General features: G+C 43.5%; 1 protein-coding gene and 1 pseudogene across 1 annotated transcript; one reads left to right on the top strand and one right to left on the bottom strand.

Annotated features, from left to right (window-relative positions):
* Window positions 1-224: 224 nt before the first annotated feature.
* On the top strand, window positions 225-8,373 carry LOC109738053 (uncharacterized). Its single transcript, XM_073506542.1, has 4 exons — window positions 225-524; window positions 1,470-2,627; window positions 3,199-5,574; window positions 8,164-8,373. The coding sequence occupies exons 1-4, from the start codon at window positions 225-227 to the stop codon at window positions 8,371-8,373; spliced, it is 4,044 nt and encodes a 1,347-aa protein (XP_073362643.1).
* Window positions 8,374-10,265: 1,892 nt separating this feature from the next.
* LOC109738054 (G-type lectin S-receptor-like serine/threonine-protein kinase At2g19130) lies at window positions 10,266-17,483 on the bottom strand (annotated as a pseudogene).
* Between the last annotated feature and the right edge of the window lie 7,915 nt (window positions 17,484-25,398).

Here is a 25,398-nt window from a genome sequence, read left to right on the forward strand (position 1 = left end):
AGGTAATCCCTCATAAAAATTGAAGACATACAGAGACTTGGGACGGAGCTGACGAGCTTGATCAGGGTGGCATTTACCCATTTACCCCACCATTCTTCCTCCCCCGACCTTCAACAATAAGTCACCATTTTGTACCTCAGTAGCATTTACCCCACCATTCTTCCTCCCCCAACTATCCCGGTGTGCAGCTGTACCATATCGATCAAGCACTAGCAGCGGTGGTCATGGCGGAACTCGGCGGCATGCTTGCCGCTGCCATCCTCAAGGTGGTAGCCGAGCAAATTGGTTCTGCGATTGGGGGTCAGATCACGCTGTTGAAGAACTTCAATAACGACTTGATGAAGATGAGAATGGCGCTGGAGTCTGTCGAGGCAGTGCTCAAGGTCGCGCAGAGGCGGTTGGTCACTGACGAACTGACGGGACTTTGGCTGAAGCGGCTCAAGGACTTCATGTATGAGATGTCTGACATGATTGATGAGTTCGAAGCGGATACACAGGCCATCACCCAGCCGTCTGCGCGCAAGGTACGCGGATGTGTGCGCCTACAGGAAACTAACCTATTTCTTTAATTTGTTAGTGTACCCTACTCTTCTTTTTTAGAACCTACGGGAAATAACAACTTTATATTAATCACCTGCTAGCATTGTTACATCATGTTAAGAGCAAGTGTTTAGGAACCCTGTGGCACCTGCCAAGTGTTTAGGAACTCCAGATATGCAACATGTTTTGGCCACAAAATGAGATGTCATTTTGGAATGAATTAAAACACTCACTGAGCTCTTGAATCTTCTAGAGTATAGGTTTGATATTGGCCGTGGTCCTCCTTAGGATTCCACATCTTCACCAGCACTTAGTCTGGCTCCACAAGAATTATTGGGGCACCACCAAGGTTTTGGTTACCGGTCAAAATTTCAAGATTTCCCATGGTTACTGCGTATTTCCATGCCCCTCGGTAAATCGCCATATCAAGCAAAAAATACCATTTTTTTGAAATTTTTGAATTTAAACACTCAATTGACAGTAAAGTACGTAGGATCTAATTAATGCCATGAGAGTTGGTTCTGGCGTGTTGGTAGCAACCTAGTTCCTATTTTGAGGGGTCTTTGGTTCGAATATTTGTTCATTCACTTATTTGAATTCAAAATTCAACTATAAAATTCACTCGAAATATTCTCGGTATTTCTCGATAACCATGGTAACCAAAATTTATCAGTCCTCCTCGGTAAAATTGCCTCATTCGGTGACCAAAATCTTGGGCACCACACTATCCTTGCATGAAACATTTCCATACCATTTTGTTTTAGCCCGCTACAGTTAACGACCAGCTACCACTTCATAGCTCTAGTTATCTGCACAACATTAATTGTCGCATCGCTGTAAAATTTTCTGTTGGGCTGAATGCATGCATAATACCATATTATATACTACTCGGCATTTTACATTGTACTAACCAATCAACGGTCTTGCAGTTCTCCTTCAAAAAATATTTGGCAAATATGATCCCCTGTCTCGCAATTGGCCCCAACATTGCAATGGCCAATAGGATGAAGAAGATGAGGGACGACCTGAAGGTCATAACAGATCAATACAAGGAATTGAAGTTAACAGAAGGCACCAATGCCAAAGAACCAGAGGTTACCGATATACGTGAAACATCATCAACCTTGGAGACACAAATCATTGGGAGGACCGAGGAGAGAGATATAATAGTGGCCTCTTTATTTAAGAGCAAGACAAAAGATATCGCAATCCTTCCTATATATGGCATTGGAGGCCTTGGCAAGACAACCTTAGCGCAAATGGTTTACAATAGTACCCAATCAATGGGATACTCTCAAGTGTGGGTTTATGTGTCCCAGACATTTGATTTGAACAAAATTGGAAATTCTATAATATCACAACTATCAGAGAACGGAAATGAAAGTGGCTACAATGAAATGCAGATGATCCATAATTCCCTTCAAAAGGTCCTTGCCAATAAGAATATTCTGGTTGTTTTAGATGACCTATGGGAAGACAACAAATCTCATTTGGAGAAGTTACTGGGCATGTTGAAGGTTGCAGAGAACAGCAAGGTGGTTGTTATAGTAACTACACGGTCTGAGGGTATTGCGAAGAAAATTGGTGCTATTCAACCTCACAAATTAGCACCACTAACACATGATGACTGTTGGACTATCATAAAACAAAAGAGTGATTTTGAATCAAGACGTGACCAAGATAAACTGCAACACATAGGGAAAGACATTGCGAGTAAGTGCCGAGGTGTAGCTTTAGCAGCCCAATCACTTGGACACATGTTGCATTCTCTCCCGTTTGACGAATGGGAGTCAGTGAGGAACAGTGATTTTTGGAATTTATCTGATTCAGAAGATACAAGTTTGACACATGTGCTCCCATCCTTGAAGTTAAGCTATAGTGTTATGCCTTCATATATGAAGATATCCTTTGCCTATTGTGCAATTTTCCCAAAAGGTTACAAGATAGTTAAAGATGACCTGATTTACCAGTGGATTTCTCTAGGTTTCATCAGGGCAACAGAAATGCTTTCACCTTGGCAGCTTGGTGAGAAATGCATTAGGCAGCTTCTGGGGCTGTCCTTCCTTGAATATTCACATTCAACACTGGTGAGTTAGTTCATACCATATACCGTTGAAGATTTAATGATTTCTCTGAATTATTATTAGGCAGCTACACAATACACACAATGCATGTTATTGAAAGGACAACGTATCTACTATGGTGTTTACTACACTATGTATTGTGATGTATCGTATCATAAACTTGCTTTTCATTGCGACGTACTATTTTCTAAATAACTTCTATAAGATGTATATTGTTCATAATCTTAAGGAAGTATGCTAGTGGAAAAAATAACATAATTTCAAATTTTGGTGCAAGAATATTCTTCCAAACATCAGGCAGGGCCTAAATTTTGCAAAGGTTGTCTCTGCCTAATACTACATAAGCATAGCTTCTCAAATCTCAGTTGAGTAGTGCCTTTTGTGCTTCAATCAACTAAATACCGTTCATCTGTTCATGTGGTTTAGGGACCACATGTGGTTGACCTACAGAACTGTGTATACGTTTGTCTAAACTCTTGTATGTTATATGCCATTAGATTTTAGAATGAATAAATATGTTCATCCATAAAATGCTTGGAATCTTAAAACTGACACGGGTAAGCTTTCGTTACAGACTACCGGAGAGATTTTTGGAAATGACACATTATTCACCATGCATGATTTGGTGCACGATCTAGCAAGATTGGTCATGGTTGATGAAATATTTATTGCTAGCAAACAAGGTAACACTGGGGGAAGCTTCTGCCACTTTGCATTGCTCAATGATTGTCGCAGGCCATTGAAATCATCCAAGTTAAGGGCACTCCGTTTCATGGAGTGTGTTCAAACTGAAGTTCATGGTGATTCCTTTTCACCTGCAAAGTCTATGCGTGTCCTGGATTTAAGCGAGTGCTCCATACTTAAGTTGTCAGATTCTATTGGTGTATTGAAGCAGCTGAGATATCTTAATGCTCCAAGAGTCCAAGATGCAAAGATTCCAGATAGTATCACCAAGCTCTCAAAATTGATTTACCTGAACCTTCATGGCTCTCCCAAAATCTTAGCACTACCAGAGTCAATTGGAGACATTAAGGGTCTAATGTATCTTGATCTGTCAGGTTGTTCAGGAATTGCCAAACTGCCGAAATCTTTTGAGAGGCTACAAGAATTGGTGCATTTAGATTTGTCAATGTGTTGCATCCGGAAGCTCCCTGAAGCTTTGGGCAGATTCATTAAACTAAAGTACTTAAACTTATCACGTTGTCAGGAAATAACAGAATTGCCAATCGGATTTGGGAGTCTAAAAAATTTGGTGCATCTTGATTTATCAAGCTGCTCTGAGGTTGCTTCTAACGATCTAGCCTTCGTTGGTCTTACTAATCTGCAATATCTGAATTTAAAATGTACATGTTTCACATCGCCGTCGCTATATGGTCTGACCAAACTCCGGTATTTAAATCTATCTGCACTCTATAGCCAAAGACACCATCAAGATATCTTTGACATGCTCTTCGATTCTATAACCATTAATCAAGCTGATCTAGAGCATATGGATTTGTCTGATAATTGTGCTATTAATGTTATACCTATAAGTCTTTATAGACTAAAAAAGCTGCATACGTTGGACCTCTCAGGATGTGTATATCTTAAGGAGATAGAAGAAAGCAAACACACAATTAGTAGCTTGAAGTTTCTGTATTTAAGAGGTTGTGTCAATCTTCAGAGAATGACTCAGCTTGGTGGCAGTATAGTATCATTACCGCACTTTGGGGTGCGTGTTGCTACTGATGAATCTAGCAGTAATCTTGTCCTGCTACAACCCACAGACCCTATTGAGCTGCATATAACTGAACTTGAAAATGCAAAGTCCGCAGGAGAGGCACACAGTATAAAATTAATGGAAAAGCGCAGTCTTGAGGACTTGGAACTGGTGTGGACTCGAGATGCTGAGAGATTTGTGGATGACATGATTTTGTTGGAAGAACTAATGCCACCATGCACGTTGAAGAGGTTGGAGATACGTGGTTACAATAGTGTGAGCTTACCGGCCTGGCTAGTGGGCCAACTACCAAACCTAGAATTACTAGTTCTGCGTGATATGGCAAACCTGGAAGAGTGGAACACGTCATACTCGTGTGCTGAGGTGCACGTGATTCAAACATTGGAAATACATAACTGCCCCATGTTAAGGATGAAACCACCTCTGCCTAAAGCTAAATCCTGGAAGATAAGCGACAGTGATAATGTGTTATCATCGTGGAATCACTGCACTGTGTCACACGCTGGTGCTTCATCCTGTTCTCCAATAACTACTACGCTATCAGTTCAAAGATACAGGGGGCCTCATCAATGGAGACTGCTTCAACACTTCCCTAGACTCTCTTCTTTGTCTGTCATAAGGGGTGATCTAAACAGCTCACCAGAGATCATTGGGCATCTATCCTCTTTGAGGACAATATGCCTAAGTCAGGTAGTCATAGAAGAACTGCCAAAATGGTTGGGTGAGCTCACATCTCTACATAATCTGGAACTAAGGTTTATCAATGGTTTAGAGGAGTTCAATGAGAGCATGAGGCAACTCACAATGCTACAGTCACTAAAATTGATCAGTTGCAAGAGCTTATCACTGCCACACTGGTTAGGTGAATTGACTTATCTCAAGGAACTTAGCATAGATGACAATAGAGTATTGAGGTCTTTGCCGGCAAGCTTACAACAAAACAGCAGCATCCAGAAAATACAGATCTCTGACTGCCCTGAATTAGAGGACGTGATTGTTGAATCACAGGAGGGAGCGATGAAGCTGACTCACAGCCAAGAAAGTGAGTGTGTCCTGCCCACCTCTCTGAGGGAACTTAAGATCAGTCACTGTCAGGGTATCAAGTCCTTGCCCGAGGGAATACAGCAACTCACCAACCTCCAAAGTCTAGTCATTAGTTCGTGCCCTGAACTAAGGCAATGGTGTGAATCAGAGGAGAACAAGATGAAGCTGGCTCACATAGAAAACATGGTATGTATGTGTCCTGGCATGCTCTCGGTCATACTAATCATATTTGCAATGCTTACTCATCTTTTCTTGATGGTAGAATAGTATATTCTGCCATGCATTTCTTAGAGAGTTCTTTCATGTATAGATGTGTTGATGTTCGTGTACATAGCTTTGCAATTTTTCTTCTGTTATAGAAAGCTCCTTGTTTTACAAAACGTAAGAGTAGCAGAAAGATTAATTCTCTTACTTTTAAAGCACGTCTAGTGATGGTGTGTAGTGTGCTACTACCGGTATAAGGATTGACACATCGACCGACTTTGGGATTTGGTTGCAGCATTGGCCAATGCGTTACACTTGCAACTATTTTTACGCAATCTGAACAAAACATTTTCCTTTTGTATGTATAAACTGCTCACTTATCATTCGCATGAACTAGAATCTGAGCTAATCACACAATTGTGATCATTCATTTTGCAGAGGATTTGGTCCTAGACAGTGCATATACCACACACTCAGGTTGTAAAATCATGGTGGTCTGGCGGATTCAATTTGATGGGGTCAAGGGAGGACCATCAGGAGCATGCAAGGGAAATTTGGAATTCCGGGCTATGGTGACGGGAAACTTGATTGCAAGATCTGCAGCATGTAACTTTGGGGCTGCAGGTCATCACCTGTACTAGTGTTCTGTTCTACAGGGTCTCAAAACTCTCAACCTAGTCATGTGTCCTTTGTGCTTAGTTTGCATAGTTCTTTTTCCTTCTTTGGTCACTGCCGAACTGCATGGTTGTGTTTTGTTTGTTTGACCAAACAGATGATTGTAGAATTTGTAATCTCTGTGACTTGTATTCATTCGGTCCTAACATTTGCTTGTTGAGGATGCCTGGCACTTGTAGTCCGTTGGTAGTTTGTGATGGTATCAAGTCTTTTCCTGACGGAGAGGGAATGCAGCAACTCACCAATCTCCAGGAACTAGACATTTATAAATTATAATTGCTCGGGACTAGAGCAGTGGTGTGAATTAGAGGAGAACAAGATGAAGCTTCCTCACATAGAAAAGAAGGTATGCTTCCTGCCACGCCCTTTGTAATACTAATCTTATTTTGCAGTGCCTCATCTTTCTTCTTTTCTTGATGTATTCAGTCTTGCATTTCTGATTGGGGTTTTTCATGCATAAATCTCAACATATCCGTCTACGTTGCTTTGGAATTTCCCTTTTGTTTAGAAGAACCTTATTTTGCAAAACATGACAATGGCACAAAGACGACTTGTCTAATTTCTAGAGTACGTCTAGTGACAGTGTACCGTTACCAATGTAAAGATGGACACAATAACTGTCTTAGGAATTAGACAAGTGCAGCACAGGCCAGTGCGTTACACTTTTTTCTTTATTGAAAAGGAGGTCATCCCCCGGCCTCTGCATCGGATAGATGCATGCGGCCGCTTTATTAGAGCAGTGCGTTACACTTGGAACATATTTTTCTTGATCTGAGCAAAAGATCCTCCATGTGTACATAGAGCCTGCACCTATCAGTCATATATGTCAACTAGAATCGAATCTAATCAAATAATTGTCACCCTTCATTTTGCAGTTGATTAGGTTCTAAACAGTGCATATACTGCACAGTGCACACCCAGGTTGTAGCCTGAATCAACCTGCAAGATTTTGTTCTGGATGATTTTAAATTGTTGGAGTTGAAGGAGGACCTGAGATTACAAGCCATGGTGACATGAAACTTGTTTGCAAGACCTGCAGCATGGGACTTTGAGGCTGCAGTTCATCGCCTGTACCAGTGTTGTGTTCTACAGTGTTTCAAAATTCGCAATGTAGTCCTGCCCCCCACCCTTTCTACTTTGTGCTTAGTTTACAGGTTATATGTTCCCTGCTCCTTTCACCGCCTCTCTGTTTTTGTATGTTTGACCAAACAGGAGATTGCAGTACTTGTAACTTCTGTGACTTCCATTTATTCGGTCCTGGTGAGCGTGGTGGGTAGTCGCTTGTGTTGAGCATGCCTACCACTTGTAATCTGCTGCTAGTTTCTCTGTCAGCAAACTATACTCTTTACAGTCTTACTCGATCGGTGTTAACAGCCAAAGCAGAGTTAGCTGCATGTTTGCAGGCCTGAATCAACCCTCAAGGTTTTGCATTGTTGTGGGTGCGGTGCTGTTAAATTCACAGAGTTGACGGAGGACCAGAGTTTTGGAGGATGTGCAGCATGCATGGAACTCTGAGGCTTTACTAGTGTTCTGTTCTACGGGTTCTTGAAGCTGTCAACCTAGTCCTTTGTATTTTGTGCTTAGTTCGCATAGTTCTGTTTCCTGCGTCGATCACTGCCCAAGTGCACGGCTTCGTTGATACAACCACTATACTACTCCCTCCGTAAACTAATATAAGAGCGTTTAGATCACTAGTGATCTAAACGCTCTTATATTAGTTTACAGAGGGAGTAGTTTTCTATGCTTGACATTGTAGAACTTGTATGTGACAGTGTACACGCTTGTTGAGCATGCCTAACACGTGTTGTCTGTTGCTACTCGCTAGTTTGTCTGTTTGTCTGTCAGCAAACTACTCTACCGGTCCTGTTGCTACTCTACTTGTATGTAATATGACAGTGGCAATACATCGTCTTACCTGAGTGGTCGTCCCGCTCCGCCGCGCGGTGCCCACGCGTCGCCGGTGACCTATCTCCCTCGCAACCTCCGGTCGCCGCACGCCGACCTCCTCTGCTCGAGCTCCACAGTGGCGAGAGGGCGAGAGGATGGCGGTGGGCCGTCCTAGCGCTTGGAGGAAGGGGGAGGAAGTCAAGGGCGGGGGAAGATTGATTCCAGCCGGCTCGCCGGCGTCATGTTGCGCGTGATTTGGGGAATTTGCCAAGACGACGAGCCATGTGCGTACTGGACTCACTGGACTCGATTTGATGATACAGGCCCAGCCCACTGCCGACCAGCCCCAACTCTTTTTTTTATACTAGAGAACAATGCATATTCCTCTCCAAAGAAGAAAAAGAGAGATGGTCAACGCCAAGCATGCTCGTGTGTGTGTGTGTGTGTGTTTTGTGCGAGAAATCATGCTAATATTTAGCTTTTGTACTCTTGGATGCTGTTTTCTTTTTCTGCTGCTTTGCTCTTCGGTTTTTGTACAATCTTTTTCTCCATAAAAAAAAGAAGCTTCAGTACGCACGGATCCAACTCCGGCGAGCGGCGTAGATCCCAGACAACATGCTCCTCATACGATCTGATCTTCGTGGCGGCAAGGGTTGGCCGGCGCCTCCAATATATAGGCGCGGCCGCATGGAGAGACATGGGTTGGACCCATGTCCAAGTCGGTAGCAACCCACGATCTGACGTCTCAGATTGTGGTCTGCCTGTTAAAGAGTCTTGATTATTGACAGGCAAAAAAATAAGCGCATAGGAATGAGCTCGGTTCGGCTCATTGTCGCGACAGAGGAGGAGCGCGCAGGAACCATTTTTTTCTGAATTGCATGTAGGAGAAAATCCCTTATAAGAAGGCCCAACTCCTCATCAACTATCAATATGAAACTAAACTTTCCACCACACCTATTGCCATAAAAACCCGCATGGGCTTTTAGTGATTTTCTGACATTGTTATTTGGGCCAAAGCCCACACTATATTTCAACAACTAGTCTAAGTTACTTTGCACTATGACCAATAACTGGGACTTCAGGCACCAAATTTCCTGCTAGTCTGGGGTCTTGAGCAATTACACTATTGTCGTATTGGCCATCAGGAGAAAAGAAGTTATGAACTGGGACTTCAGGCACAATTATCCGCGCTTATCTATAGTATCTATAGCTTGTTGACAATATTTGAGTGTCCACGTATCAAATAAACTAGTGGTTGGAGCGTCACCCAGTGACGCCGCTTAAGAGAAAGTTGTGCACATGTTTTCATTAAAAAAATACATAGAGTCCTTGTCTTCGTTTAAAAAAACATCCCAGAGAAAAAGTCCTCACCTCCATCTAAAAAATGAAGTAAAAGAGAAAAAAAATTTACCACCGTAGTCTACCAGCGAGCGTCACTTTGCATAACCCTCTATTTAAAAAATACCAGAGGTCCTCACCTCTATCTAAAAGAAACTACAATAAAAAATAATCCTTACCTTCATCTAAAAAAGTTTCAAAATATTTCTCACCGCAACCAACCGGCTTGCGCTACGTGGCATAGCTAGTTGGCCACCCTTCACGCGACGCTTAATGAGAACTGAGCGTAGCTTAGTTGGCAAGGCACGGGAGTTTGCAGCCAGCCACTAGGGTTCAAGTCTCGGCTTGAGCGTTTGGTGCTCACGGAGTTTTCTTCTATAAAAAAATGCCAACATACTAGTCTAGCCCGGGTTGGTCTTGTTTTTTTACATGACGCTTAATGGGTTTAATTATCATAGTGCTATTTTTTTTTGAGGATATATGAGAGTGCTATTTAGCTGTCCGGATGACCATCTCCGCTCGCCCGCTAGGGCTGAATGAATCGTTGGTACTATGACGATGTTCGAGTTATGACTACTCCCTCCGTTCATAAATACAAGTCTTTTTAGATATTTCAATATGGACTATATACGAAGTAAAATGGATGATTCTACCCTCTAAAATACGTCTATATACATCTACATGTTTTCTATATTGAAATATTTAAAAAGACTTATATTTAGGAACGGAGGGAGGGAGTAGTTACTAATTATATATGCTTGCCATTTCTTTGACAGTTTAAAAACACACACAAACACACCCTGTAGCAACCAGTACTTCTCTACGATGTGCAACTTCAATTTGCCCTCTATCTCAATCTTTGAACATTTTGCAGACACGTCAGCTGGATAATAAAATTGCAGCTTTGTCTACAAGCAACAACGTCAATTAACACTACAAGACAATATCGTCTCTACAACAAATCTAGGGTGGTTAATGCCACCTCCGATCTACACATGACAATACCAGTTAACACTAATCTGGGACTGAATGCTCACACTGTCGTCGCATTTCCTACCGGGCTACTGACCGGTTCGCCATCTCTGATGGCCAAGATGGTAATATCAGCGTAAATTCCAACTTTGATCCACAAACTCTTGTTACAGTGATGCTGACACGTGTCCATCCATTCTATCAACGTTAATCAGGGCTCAAGGGTGGGTGCGTGTTTAGATTGGAGTCGCTCTCCCGAATGTATTGATTGATTATTGGAGCTAGTATTCGCCAATACCTATACTAGTAGCGGTTTGATTATACATTGAACTAAAAGGCGAAACAAAATTTAAACTGTAACCAAGAGATGTCATGAAAAGGGATATTTAACCAAGATCTGCATATTTGTCAACAAAATAACAAAACTTTTATAGCCAGTTAGGAAAACCAAATTACAAAAGTTGTACAAAGAAAAATAAAGCAACATGCGCAACTACCATACAAGGAGATTAAACGAGAAACCAGTCTAGCAATTACATTATCTTTGAATTTGGCTGTCCCGCGATAGCTTGAAGTAATCTTGGCATTGGAAGCGTCTCAACTTCAGACACACACTTGAGAAACTGCACCACCTCACTCATTGTAGGCCGGTCAAACTCAACATCTTGAATACACCAGCAAGCGACTTTGCAAACTCTTTCAACCTCCTCCTGATTCACTTCACCCAACAACTTTGCATCTACCAAAGTAGCAATCACTACTGGAATCTAGCTCTTTGCCGTCAGCTGGCTGGGTGGCCCACTGGCGATGACCACCTAACGGACACTTTCTTTGCCGTCTGCTAGCAGACGGCAAAGAAATGGCCAAACTAACGTCCGTTAGCTAGCTCTTTGCCGTCTGCTAGCAGACAGCAAAGAACCGTGCCCTAACAAAATGCCAATGAGCCCGCTGACCCATCTCTCTCTCTCTCTCTCTCTCTCTCTCTCTCTCTCTCTCTGTCCCGCCCTCGAGCTGCCGCCACCCCTGTCGCCGCGCCGCCCCCGTGCCGCCGCCGCCCCGCGCCACCCCCCTCGACGCACCGCCCCGCCCCCCATGCCCAAGCCGCCGCCGCCCCACGCGACCCCGTTGCCACTGCGCCCCCCTCCTCCACCCCGGCGACCCCCCTCCTCCGCCCCTTGCCGTGCCGCCCCGCCCCGTCCCCCGTGCCCGAGCCGCCTCCGCCCCACGCGACCCCCGTTGCCGCGATGCACCCCTCCTCCACCCCGGCGGCCTCGGTGCCGTCCTTCCCCCTCCGCCGTCGCCGCCGGGTGCCGCCCCCTCTTCCAAGATGTCGAAGCGAGGTACGGCGAAAAATTCCCCCCTTCCTCCATTTCTTTCCAGCATGGTTTACCCTGGCCGCCTCATGCCAGTAGTCGCGATTTGTTCCTGTTCTTGGTGCGAAGATGCTTAGGAATGGAGCCATTGTGCATGATGCATCTCCTAGGTTAAGTGACTATAAATTTTCTCAACTGCTTGTGTTTGTGTGGCTGTCATGCATCTCCAGATTATTCGCTTAGTTTACTGAAGATGTTTAGATCCGTCGGTGGTTGTATATGTTGTAGAAGATGTTTAGGAAATGAACCTACTCAGCTGATTGTTGGTGCGAGGTTGCTACCTGCTAGGCCCATGTAGTTACTTGTTGTACTGATGTGGGATGGATCGTTGCCTTGCCCGTGTTTAAATCCACTTCAGGGCCTTAGAGGGTTTTGGAAGTGAACATGTATGTGATATCTCTGCCCAAGTGGACAGATGATTGTAAAATTTATCAGATGCTTGCGTTTATCATGACTCACTAAATATATAAAATCCTTGTTTAACTTTGAAGAAACGTTCATGATATCATGTAATCATAACATGTGTGTGGCTTATATGTCAATATGTGGTTTATATGGCATGAAATTGGTATCATTAGCTTTTCTTTTGTCGATACTTAGTACTTACTAATAAATGTGAGTTTTTATCCTATAAACCCCACAGTGATAAAATAATTCTTGGTCAAAGTCTTCTCTCACTGGAACTTAATATATATGTCCTACATTTGAAGTACTCCAAAACAAAACGAAAAATCTCGATAAAACTAAGAAAACGTAGCTCATATCTATTGGTGGTAAATGACGGTGGATATTGAGCTCGGTCGACTCATAAATAGTCGCGAGCTAGTTGATGAAATTGCATTTATGCTCTAATGATATTTTAGTGATGACAACAATATTACTGCTAATGTACCTATGATCAACTTGTCTATGATCAATTTGAAACATGAGCATTACTAATTGGTCTCTTCTGCTGCTTATCAGAGATGGGGGGAGGCCGCCACCGCAGGCTGCGCTCTGCCACACCGGAGTACGAGTTGGATGCTTTCGAGTTCTTCAGTATCATACTTGAGAATTCATCCAGGAGGCAGGTATGTAAAAGGAGAGATCTCCCCTTCACCCATCTCTTTATGATAACTCTGCTGTTTGCTACATCACTCCTTGTCCCACACTGCAGAGGCTGCCTGACACTTTCATGAAGATGCTGGACGGCCATCGGCCAAAGAATGTGAAGCTGCGACAGGCCGGCAGCGGGCTTCGCAGGCATTGAGACGTGCAGCTGGTGATCAGGTACGGCCACATGTACCTGTGTCGTGGCTGGGAGCATTTCTACCATGCCTACGACCTGCGGCACGGGTACTTCCTTCTCTTCAAGTACGATGGCAACGCCATGCTCACCATGAAGGTGTTCAACACGACTATGTGCCGCATGCGCTACCAGGACGATGACGATGCCAGTACGTTCTGCCTCTTCTTCTTTTACATTTAGCTTTGTCTCACATCGATTGTTAACGGTCATTGTTGCATTTGGTCAGGCAATGGGAGCAACATCAGCGACTCTGGCTACAGCCAAAGCAGCAGCGACTCTGGCTACAGCAAAAGCAGCAGCGAGGATGATCCGAAATGGAGTGGGAAAGAAGAGGAGCAGAGTGGGGATGAGGAGGTGCAGCCTAATCTGTCTGACGATGACCTCGCGATGGTGGTGGCTGACGGTGGCCAAGGTATGGTGGTGGCTAACGATGGTCAAGAGATGGTGGTGGCTCATGATGGGCAAGAGATGGTGGTGGCTGAGGATGACCAAGCGATGGTGCTGCCTGAAGATGGCCTCGCGATGGTGGTGGTGCCTGACAATGACCTCGCGATGGTGGTGGTGCCGGCGAATCCACAACCGGGCGACATGACCATGCCAATTGAGGTAGAAGACTATATCCCATTTCATTCACTGCCTCGCCGCTCTTGGCGCATCAGGATGAATAAGTTGAAGGAGAAGAAGGAGGAGTGAACTATGTCAAGTATGTCAGATCTACAAAATGATCTACACTTAGCTTTGTTTCCTCCGAAATGACTTAAGTTAGCTCTAATATGCCAAGTTATCTCTAATATGCTTAGTTACCTAGGTTTGCTCAATAATCACATACACTTGGCTTGTGTAAAAAATGACATATTTATGCTTAGTTAACTAAAAAATGGCATAATTAGTTAAGTTAGCTCCAAAATGACACATTTAACATAGGTTAGCTCCAATATGATCCATTTTAGCTAGATTAGCTCCAAAATGATCCATTTTACGTACGTTAGCTAAAAAATGGCATAATTAGTTATGTTAGCACAAAAATGACCTATACTTACCTTATTTTCATCCAAATTGACATAATAAGCTTAGTTAGCTAAAAATGACATAATTACCTATGTAAGCTCTAAAATGACACAAATAAGGAATAAGAAGAAGAAAAACAAGGAAGAGGAGAAAAAGAAAGAATAGAAGAAGAAAAAGAAAGAATAAAAGAAGAAGAATGAGAAGGAAAAGGGTAAAAACCTTCTTCTACTACTTCTTCTAGTCTTCTTCTTCTTCTTCTAGTCTTCTTCTTCTTCTTCTTCTTCTTCTTCTCCAAAATGAACTAAGTTAGCTCTAAGTTAGCTCTAATATGCTTAGTTACCTAGGTTAGCTCAATAAAGACCTATACTTAGCTGCTTTATATCAAAAATGGCATAATATGCTTAGTTCACTCAAAAATGGCATAATTAGCTAGGTTAGCTCCATTTTACCTAAGTATGCTTACTTCTTCTTCTAGTCTTCTTCTTCTTCTTCTTCTTCTAGTATTCTTCTTCTAACTTTCTTGTTTCCCATTTTGCAGATTTCATTTACTTCACTCAAGCTTGCATGGATGGAGTGCTTCTTTTCCCTTTCTGCTTTTATTTTGTATCGATGAACAATGTGGAACTTGTTATATGGATGGATAGGTGTTAGATGAACAATGTGAAACTATTGTAATATGTATGGATGGAACTATGTGTTGGTTATGTATGTATATATGGTGAAACTTTTGTGTTGGATATGTCTGCTGTGAAATTTGTGTGTTCAAACTTGTTTGTTGAAATTGAATGAATCTAAGAAAAAACAGGGGCTATACAGACGGCAAAGAGGTTTGCCTTCAGCCAGCAGAGGGCAAAGCAGCCACGTGGCGGCTACCTGTGTAACCTGGGGGGTGGCCAATTTGGTTACTTTGCCGTCCGCTAGCTGACGGCAAAGCGCACCGTTAACCCCCTAACGGGCATAAGCTGGCACGTGTGCCGTCCAAGTCCTTTGCCGTGGGCTTGCGGACGACAAAGAACATATCATCTTTGCCGTACGCCAGCAGACGGCAACGAGCCCTTTGCCGTAGCATGTTCAGCCAGACATGTTGCCGTCTGCTGACGGACGGCAAAGGCCTTTGCCGTCCGCCAGGCATGCCTTTGCCGTCAGCCATGGGGGACGGCAATGTGCCTGATTCCTGTAGTGAATATCTCCATCAAGAAGACTGCGTGCAACTCGCACCGGAAAATATGCTTCATGGACGCCATCTTCGTAGGAGGATTGCTTACTCGAGTTCCTGCTGCCTGATATAATCTCTAACAAAACCATGCCATAGCTGTAAACATCAACTTTTGATGTGATAGGAGTTCCACTGATCCATTCAGGAGCAAGGTATCTAATGGTTTCCCTCATTGTAGTAACAACATGGCTGAAATCCCTTCGGAAAAGTTTGGCCATTCCAAAGTCCGCGACTTTAGGAGTGAAAGACCCATCTAGAAGTATGTTCTCCGGTTTGATATCACAATGTATAATACAGGCCCGACAACTAGAATGCAAATAGGATAATCCTCTAGCAATTCCAAGGGCTATTTGGTACCTTGTAGTCCAATCCAACACCATGCCATTGCTTTGGAAGAGATGGGAATCGAGGGAGCCATTGGGCATGTATTCATAGACAAGTAACCTCTTATCACCTTGACAACAAAAGCCAATCAGTATAACCAAGTTGACATGTTGGATGACCCCAGTTGAGCTCACCTCAGCCCTGAATTGCTTCTCTCCTTGGCGGAATCCATCAAGCCTTTTCACTGCTATGGTTGTCGAGTCCGTTAGAGAACCCTTAAATACTGAACCAAAACTTCTGGCCCCCAACTTGTTTTCAAATTTGTTTTTTGCATGTTGTAAATCGGCATATCGGAATGCAATGATCCCCATGCCACCATGAACATTATCACCATACCACCTCCCTTTTCTCATCCAAAGCATCCATAGAAATATCAAACCAACAATGGCAACACTTGCACCAATAGCAACACCAATGATTAGCCCCCTTCTATTGGTATTACTACTTTGCTCTTCTTTTGCAGCGAGGCAAAGGTGAAGAATATTGTTACCTTGTTGCTGAATATTGAGCAGCTTGTCATGCCAAATGAAGCAACCACCTTGATCGTACGAATATGCGGTGCTGGAGCAGCTTCCCAAGCACACAAGTGAGCATTCATCTGCAGTGGTGGCTATCCCAACATTCTTGGCATCAACAGGAAGTTGGACAGAATTCATAGGGTAAAACTTATCTGCCTTGCCGACTCCAGTAATGTTGGCGCTGCAGTAGAGTGGAGTATTTCTTGCACATCCTCCTGTTCGATCATCAAGCTCCCAGTCTTGAGGTGATCGTATGGAGTAGCCCTTCAAGCAGCTGCACGATGGGGAGGGGACATCGTTGCAGACCGTGAAAGGGCCACATGAAGCATAGATATCACATTGAGATTTTAGTGCAGTGTAGATGGTTGCCAATCTTGTGATCCCTCGAACCACACGAGCACCTTCATTTGACCGGAAACGTCCATTATACCGCGTGATAGCACTGTTGGATCCTCAATTGCATACTGGATGTACGCACCTTCTTCATTGCTCGTGAAATCAAGTGAGAGCCAGGTCTGTCCTACGGTCTCTGGGATGTTGCCAAAGTATCGGCCTCCCCAATCTCCGCTTGACCAATATTGTTGGGACGGGTTAAACATAGAAACAATGGTAGTATGACCACCATTATTGCCAGATAACTCCCAAGAGTACATGTCGGTAGTTTGGTCAATGGTGTTCTTCCTGGAGACAAGGCGGCGGATTAAGCCGGTGGAATTGTTCCAGCCTATCTTCGCACCTTGAAGAATAGTATCGGTGGGGTAATCAAAGCTTTGCCAAAAGACATTGGATGAATTGGATGCACTACGTAGGACAAGGTTTCCATCGTCGAGGAGAGTAGCGACGGTGGTGTTGGTTGTGGTGTTGGCTTTTGTGGACCAAGCCGTGGTGGTCTCCTCTAGGAGGACGACAAGGTTGCCATCATGGGAAAGCACAAGCTTGCACGATGAGAGGTTGGCGATAGGATTTTCACCGTTGGCGACCCATACGGATGTAAACTTGGGGACCGTGTGGAACCAAATCCCAAGGTACCATTTTGGTGTGTTGTCAGAGAACTTGCTCCCGGTTTGGAAGAAGCCAAGCGCAAACCTGCCATTGCTGGACAAAAGTTTGTCATGGCCGGTTAGTTCTTGGCTAAGCGAGAGGGTGTCCGTGGCAGCATGACATTGGAGAATATGCAGGTGCAGGGAGATGACCAAAAGCCAAAGGACCATATGAGACACGGCTGGATACATGGAGGAAGACTAATGGGAAGGAAGACTACTGGTGCTTCTCAAACGCTTGCTTGGAAATGACGCCCCTTTATAGAAGTATAATCCCACATGGTGTTCAATGATTCATTTCCTGCATGTTTCTCACCTAGTGTAGTATGTATGCGTGCCACAAGAATGCAAGTCGGTCAATGCATGTGCAGTCGTTATCTACGAGAAATCGTCAATTGAAATGGGACTGAAGTAAGTTGAAGTTACAAAATTTAAGAATGGGTTGACTCCGCCTACAATAATGCTAGAACTACGGGCCTAACAAACACTACGCGGAGAGATGATTTGTGCACTTCTAATCAAACTTTTAAATAGCTGACCCACATTATAACGGTTTAAGTAGGGCACCCCTAAATGTATATTCACATGCAATTATACGGCAAAATTACATAATAGCGGGCCATCCATTTGAACAGAATATCGCTATTTGACATGACACGCTATTTAAAACTATGCTTCTAATTGCAACCACCTTCACCATCAACACCACCACCACTAAATTTTTAGTAGCTGCTCCTTCCGTCTCATAATGTAGGATGTTTTATGACACTAGTGTAGTGTTAAAAAATATTTTACGTTATGGGACGGAGGGAGTAGTATTAGTACGACTACACATGGCACAATATATAATAATTTATATTAACATTCTATTAAACACTAGCAATTTATTGCTTCAGTATTGCATATTGTAGAGCACATTCTAGTCGATTTCGATACTAAACGGAGAAGCCAATGACCTCACGTCAAAAAAAGGAGAAGTACATGACCTGGTATAGAGTTCCACGCTCGTTCCGACACCCAAACACTTGGTGTGTGCATAAAATAACAATTAGCCCCTGACTTTGGCTAATTAATTAATCGTTGTGTGTTCAGTATTACTACTACTAGTACTTGTCAGTAATGCATGTAAAGCACGCTACCAGAGTAAGCCAAACAAAATATAATACTACAAGTGATAAAAGACTGGATCAAGTCTCGGCTAGCAAGCACACGCGCGATGCTTGGAACTTATCCATCATAGTACAAGACAAAAGACAGCGAAGATCTGATGCAATTGCCTGAACCTTTTTTTTTACGGTGACTACTGCATAAAAAAGCAAGACTGAAATCAAACTTCCTTTCAAAATATCACTGAAGATGATACAACACATCAGCTACAGAGTGTAGCATCTGACATGCTCAAGAAGGAACATGCAACATAGAGAGAAACCCAGAAATGAACTACGACAAGCAACCACCACCAAGAACTTAGCACCGATCACCACTAGGTCAGACCGAGAAGGAGCATGACCTAGCATTGTTGGATCAATCGATAGGAGAACCAACACCGAGAAGACGTAGAGAAGAAATCACTAGCTTGCGCTTCAATCACTCTACAACCATCGTCAAAGGGCTCCCCACCGCCTAGACATGTCACAAAAAAAGTGAGCTGGAGAGGGGCGTTGGCTAGGGTTGGGCTCCCTGGTCGTCACGGGGGACAACACATGAGAGGTGCCGACTTCCCGTTTCCTGACCTTCAACTTCCTCAACCTTTCCGACCACCATACGCCGATCTCCTCTGCTCGAGCACCACGGTGGCGCGACGGCGAGAGGCAGGCAAGAGGATGGCGATGAATAGAGGTTGTCCTCTTGGAGGAAGGGTGGGACATCGGCCGCAACAGAGGATTCCGGCCGGCCGGCTGGCTGTGTACTGGGACATTCGGGGGAGACCCAAGTTTTTCTTTTATTCCATGTTTTGCGTTCATGCCCGGAAAATCCTGTTTTTAAAAATTCTCAGGCATTCTGATTTTTTAACGTTCAAGGCAGATTTTGGATTAAAAATTATTTAGCATCAAAATATGTTATATTTTTTTGAACACATACACACGCAAACGCTCATACATACGCACCTACACTCTCCCCTATGAATGCACGCATGCCCAGCCTTCCTCTATGAGCACCTCTGTGTACTTAAGTTCCTTTTGTTCTGGTGAGCAGCACGCATGGGTACCATCAGAAGGTCGCGATTTCAACTGGATGGTACCGCCGCACCGTGACAATTTTTTTCCAGTTAAGCTTGAATAATGAAAAAAACAGTTCGCGAAACGGGGAGTCTAGGCCAAGTGCATGGTTCTTGAAGAATATGCACGCGGAGCCTGTTTGACCATTACTCTCTTGTTTAAATTGAAAAAACTGATTTTGTTTCGAATGGTCCTCAAATTTCTCAAGGTTCGCTAATTTTTTTGGAAACTAGCCGGTTCCAAAAATCTCGGCCAGAAAAAACAAATCCCTGGGGAGACTACGTGCCATGTTGAGACCTCTTAATTTGAGCCGTGGCCCATCTATCACTACTACAAAAACAGCTATAGCCAATATGGACACTAATGGCACACTGTACATGTGGTGCGTCATTAGTATTTAGTAATGGCGCACCATGTGTTGGTGCGCCATTAGTGTGCACGGTGCGCCATTAGTAAAAAAAAAATTAAATTTTTTCAAAAGTACTAATGGCGCACCGTGGGATGGTGCGCCATTACGAACTAGTAATGGCGCACCGTGGGATGGTGCGCCATTACTAGTTGAACTAGTAATGGCGCACCATCCCACGGTACGCCATTAGTAATTATGTTTCAATTTTTTTTTTATTTTTATTTTTTAAACTACTAATGGCGCACCACTCACAGGTGCGCCATTTGAATTTTTTTTGAAAAACTACTAATGGCGCATTAGTAGTTGGCGCACCACCCCCGCCCATTCCACCGAATGCACCCCCCCCCCCGGTGGACCGCCTTTTCAGTTTAAAAAAAATAAAAGAAAATGATGGAAATGTCAAAAACATAAAATAAACAAGTTTCCCATGTGATATGTGGTCTAGTTGTTGGGAAAATTAACAAATATGAATTTCGACTTTATTTGCAAAATCTCTCTGGAATTTCTTAAAATGGGCATAACTTTTGCATACGAACTCGGATGAAAAAGTTTTTTATATGAAAAATCATCTACTCGAAAAGTTACATCCGAAATTAACTGGGGGAACCCTGTTAAACATTTTCAAAATCCTCAAAAACCTAACAGAAAAAAAGATACGGGGCTTTCAAGATCTAGAGGCAAAAAAATTCAAAAATTTTCAAACTTACTAGTGGCGCACGGTTTGCTAGGTGCGCCACTAGTAACAGAAAAAAATATTGGTTTTGAATTTTTTTTTGGAATTTTTTTTTTCAAAAAATGATTCCTAATATGACAGGGAAGTTTGAAATATTTTTTGAAAATTTCATCATACTCATGAATATGAACAAAGTCCTAGACATCAACAAGGTTCAATAGGATTGATATGATAGTTATATCAACAAGTGGCTGTTAAGTGAGGTGGTGCTGGGGTTGGATAGAACTGCGAAGTTAAGCATGCTCGGGCTGGAGTAGTGTGAGGATGGGTGACCTTCCGGGAAGTTTGACCACTTAGTGCGATTTGACCTGAGATTAAGCATATTGACCTGAGATTAAGCCATAGTGACCCGAGATTAGTAGTGCGCCATTAGTAGGCAAAATTGGTGTGCCACTAGTAGGCCTTTTTCTAGTAGTGTATATTGTTCGCTCGCGACCCAGCTATCTCCTTCGCTTGTTAGGAAATAAGAATTTCGTTCGCTCGGCCGCTCATCGCCAGCAGCGAGCATAGTAGATAGGGGGTGGGTGGGATGTGGTCATTTTATACTCTAGAAAATTCTTGAAATTTGCAAAAATTCATGGATTAAACAAAAAAAGTCAGAAAAAACAAATTAGTAATTCAAAAAATGTATGTGAGCTAAAAAAGGTTCATGAATTTGCAAAATAAAATACTCCCTCTGTCCTATAATGTAAGATGGTTTTGACTTAGTGTAGTGTCAAGAAACATCTTACATTATAGGACGGAGGCAGTAGTAAATTTGTAATTATTCTGAGTTAGAAAAGTTAACATAATTTATGAAAATTTTGTGAATTTGAAAAGAATTCAAATTTTGAATAAGTTTTTTTAGAAATTTATAAAAAGTCCAGAAACTGTTTTAAAAAGTTTGTGAATTTCAAATATGTTCACAAATTTGAAAAAAGGTCATGAATTTGAGAGAAGTTCACAATTATTTCTGAAAGCTTGAATTTTTAAAAAGTTCACAAATTTAGGGTTAGTTTGATTTGTGTCCTGGTTGTTTCAAGTCTGGCCTGAAGCATGCCTGTGATCTGCTTGGGAGTTGTTTGGTTCGATTCCTCGAAAAAGTAGCACTTGCCTGGCCTGAATAACCAGACATCTTCATTAGCCTGCCAGGCTTCCGATTTCCCACGCCCAGGCACAGGTTAACAATTGCCTAGCGCCTAAGGCTAGCCATAGTGGGAGTAACTTAGCTAGTAACATAACGCATCTCAAGACAAATGTGCTTATGTGGCAAAGAGTTAATGAGGAGAGAGGTGTTTGTGGTAACATAGTATGTTATTGTAACATAACGCACCCCAATGTAAAATGTGTCTACAACCTAATAAATGAATACTTGCATGACACTAAACTTATGTTACTACCCACTTGAAGGTAGTAACATAGACTAGTAACATATGCATGTTACTACTCTATGTTACTTCCCACTATGACTAGCCTAATGCTAGTGTGGGGACTCGTGCCAGCAAATACCTTCCTTTCTTTTGCTTTTATGCTGTAATTTATTTCTTGATACTAGTACATCCAGGCCAGGCCAGCCAATACCTTCCTTTCTTTCGCTTTTTCGCTTTCTCTCGGCTTGCCTGATCAGGCATGAAAGATCAAATTCTTAGGCAGCTATATTCTTCAGGCACGGTCTCCAGGCTAGTAACCAAACTAGCCCTTAAATTGAAATTTCACGAAGTTAGGAACTCCAAAATTAACAATGATAGTTCACGAATTTTTAAAATTCACAAAAATTGAAAACAATTCACGTCCTGCCAAAAGGCTGCCTCATGCAGCAGGCGCTATTTTGCGGTTTTATTTGATCGGGCGCAGCGCACCGCGACCAGGCCATGAATGTGTGTTTCTTTAGGAAAAACTAAAGAAAAAAACTCGGCTTTGGTCCCTGTGGCCATTTGGCAATCAGTGATTCACTTGAATGTTAGTTCTGCAGGGATTCATGTACGTAGCAATCAGAATAAGGCAATCATCCCATCCCCTACACACGAAGTGTTCCCTACCCTAGCCGCCGCCACGGGCGAGGCGACTAGGGAGGCGATCTTTTCCACCGATTTCCTCCGGGGAGGGCGCTGGCCCCCTCTCTCTTCGGTTGCTGCTCCGGCGGCAGGAGGGGGGTGGCGTTCCTTCGCTCTGTAGTTAGGGTTTGGATTTGTAGGTCGTGGTGCGCCGTTGGGGTGGTGGGAGCGGCGCCCGGATGAATAAATCTGCCTCAACTTCACTCCCACACCGGCGGTATCCTTCATGGCGGCTTCTCGGAGTTGGTGGCATCGTGTGTTTGTCGATCCTTTAGATCGTCGATGTTAGGGTTCATGGATGGCGTCGGCGGCGACTCCATCAGGTGTGTCTCTCCTTCTGCTCCGTCTCCGTTATCGCGGTGTTGTCTCCGACATCATGGTGGAGCAGGGAGGTTTTGTGTCCAGGAGTACGAGCAGACGCTTGTTTACGCAAGTGACAGCTGGAAGATGGTGCATCTTGTGTTGGGTTTGTGGTTGGAGGCTAACAGTTCTGGTTTCCTCCTCCGACGTCGTAGTCGTGCGGGGGTGTCAGTTTTGGAGTTCGATGGCGTGTCCGGGGACACATTGCCCCGGTCTGATTTTCTTTCAACGGCAATGGTTTTGCTTCAAGCAAACTACTTTGGAGGTCCGTAAAGCTGCTGATCAGCGATGGAGCCGCGTGGAGCTAGGGTGAAGAGGTGATCTGTCTCCTTTCCCTTAATGAAGAGGGCCAGGCGCTGTTTTTTGCATAGGATTATCCTATCTTTTCTGTCATGTAATATCGATGTTTACGTGGCTTGTAACTGAACCTTTATGTTATTAATGTGAGAGACGTATTAGGTATTACTAAGCAAAAAAAGGGATTCAAGTACGTATGCGAACATGTTGCATCCTACCTAGCCTGGACGCGTCAGTCCATCTCTAATTGATTTCGTAAGCATTTTTGTTACGAACTATCGAGTCGACGCTTCGACTTGCGCTTCAAACAAGTGCGGCCGATTGACTTGGAATCAGCTGCTGCAAGACCCCATAGAGCCTCCTGATCAATGAAAGATCTCGGACTATGACGCATAAGCTTCACCTACGGGAAAGTCTCACGGTAGTCTAGTATCGGTCAAGGATTTGTGTGAAGCTAGATTCGCAGAAAATTTGCAGTTCAAGGCCTAGTCCACTGTTCAAATTGTTTACTAGTGTAGCATAGAGTTCTAGGTGAAAATTCAACTTAGCAGTCCCCACTGCAGTACCGGTATATAAAACAGTGTTTCGGAACTAAAGGCAAATTTTATGTGCCTCTGGGATCTGGTGAGGGATTGCTGAAATTTAGTCTATTTTTGAGCCAACTCAATAGCATTTTCGAAAATTCCAAATAAATTCTAGAGGTCCACTTAGCCCATTCGTGCAAGGCAAGGGTCGCACTAAAGTTTAGTCCCACATTGCTAGTTTTGTAGGAGTTGGACCTCTTTATAAGGGAGGTTGTTTCCCCCACATGTATGAGCATGAGAACAAGAGGGACATTCATCACGGACGCTCCGGACACCGACGACCACTTCCCCAACGATGACTTCTTCCCCGACGTCGACAACTTCTTTGACGACATGGCTGGCGAGGACATCGACCCCAAGGCTGGTGCTTCTGCCGCTGTTCCGTACGTATTCATGTTTTCTTTGCTGAAGATCTTGCTACAGATTCTTGCTCTTGCCGTTCTTGTTCTAGGCTCTGTTCTACTTATGTTCTGTTCTAGTTTTCATGTGCAGATGTTATTTGCCTTCACTCTGCTAGTTTACATGACTTGTTTCATCTTTACTATAATAGGTATGTTTTATCTACTATTTCTGTTAATGAAATCATATGGTAAATTGTTCATATTTCCAACCCTTTGGAGATGGATGGGCGGGCGACTAAGTGCAATGCCAAGAGCTGGTGCACCCACATATTCAGATGCAGCACCGCACACCGAAAGGGGATCGCAAAGAAAAAAAACACGTACACACTGTGCCTACGTGAAGAGAGCGAGCAGTCACATCCTTCCCACGTACGAAGCTCGATCGTGCATGCATGTAGCAACTCACACTTGAAATAACAAAAAGAAAAGAGAAAAAGGATTCTACACAGTGCATGCAGTACTGCAGGAAGGAACAGCGACGATGTATGAGGCTGATGCGTTTTTGCCATTTCGGATGGTTGCGTCTCGTGCACGTGGGTCGTTCATTTTTCACCCCCACGTACGCGCTTACGGCCAACAATCAACATTTCAACACCAGCAGCAGAAAAGGGACTAGCAATGTTTTCATAGCTTTATTCGATGTATCATCTGATCTAATGTGACGTGCATGTTGAAGATATGAGTTTTGTGCTTAAAATGAGTTAGACATAGCTTTATTCGGCTTAGCTTAGCTAGGAGTATTGCCCAAGCATGGATGGATGCTAGCTACCACCGTCCACCGATCACCCGTTACTGTGAAGCCTCTCCTTTGAACAAGAAAGTAAAGGAGACCCTGCACCTTTGCTATACACGGTATATTGGAAAACCCATTTGCGCAAAGCCACCACATTATTTGCACCAATTCGGTTGCTCAGGGCCAAGCTTTACCATGCATGATTCGTTTTCTTTTTTCTTTGCTACGTACTATGAATGCCATGCATGTACGGGGCTGCTTCTACTGCTTCTACGTGCCGTTGTATGGGTGGATGCTTTTTGGTTTGTTGCTGCGGATACAGGTGCTTGTTGTGGTTA

Source organism: Aegilops tauschii, chromosome 1, assembly GCF_002575655.3.
Source record: "Aegilops tauschii subsp. strangulata cultivar AL8/78 chromosome 1, Aet v6.0, whole genome shotgun sequence".
NCBI lineage: Eukaryota > Viridiplantae > Streptophyta > Magnoliopsida > Poales > Poaceae > Aegilops > Aegilops tauschii.

Coding starts and splice junctions, on each gene's coding strand:
- LOC109738053 (XM_073506542.1), top strand. CDS start 225: ATGGCGGAACTCGGCGGCATGCTTGCCGCTGCCATCCTCAAGGTGGTA. Junction 525..1,469: donor CCCAGCCGTCTGCGCGCAAG/GTACGCGGATGT, acceptor ACGGTCTTGCAG/TTCTCCTTCAAAAAATATTT. Junction 2,628..3,198: donor AATATTCACATTCAACACTG/GTGAGTTAGTTC, acceptor CTTTCGTTACAG/ACTACCGGAGAGATTTTTGG.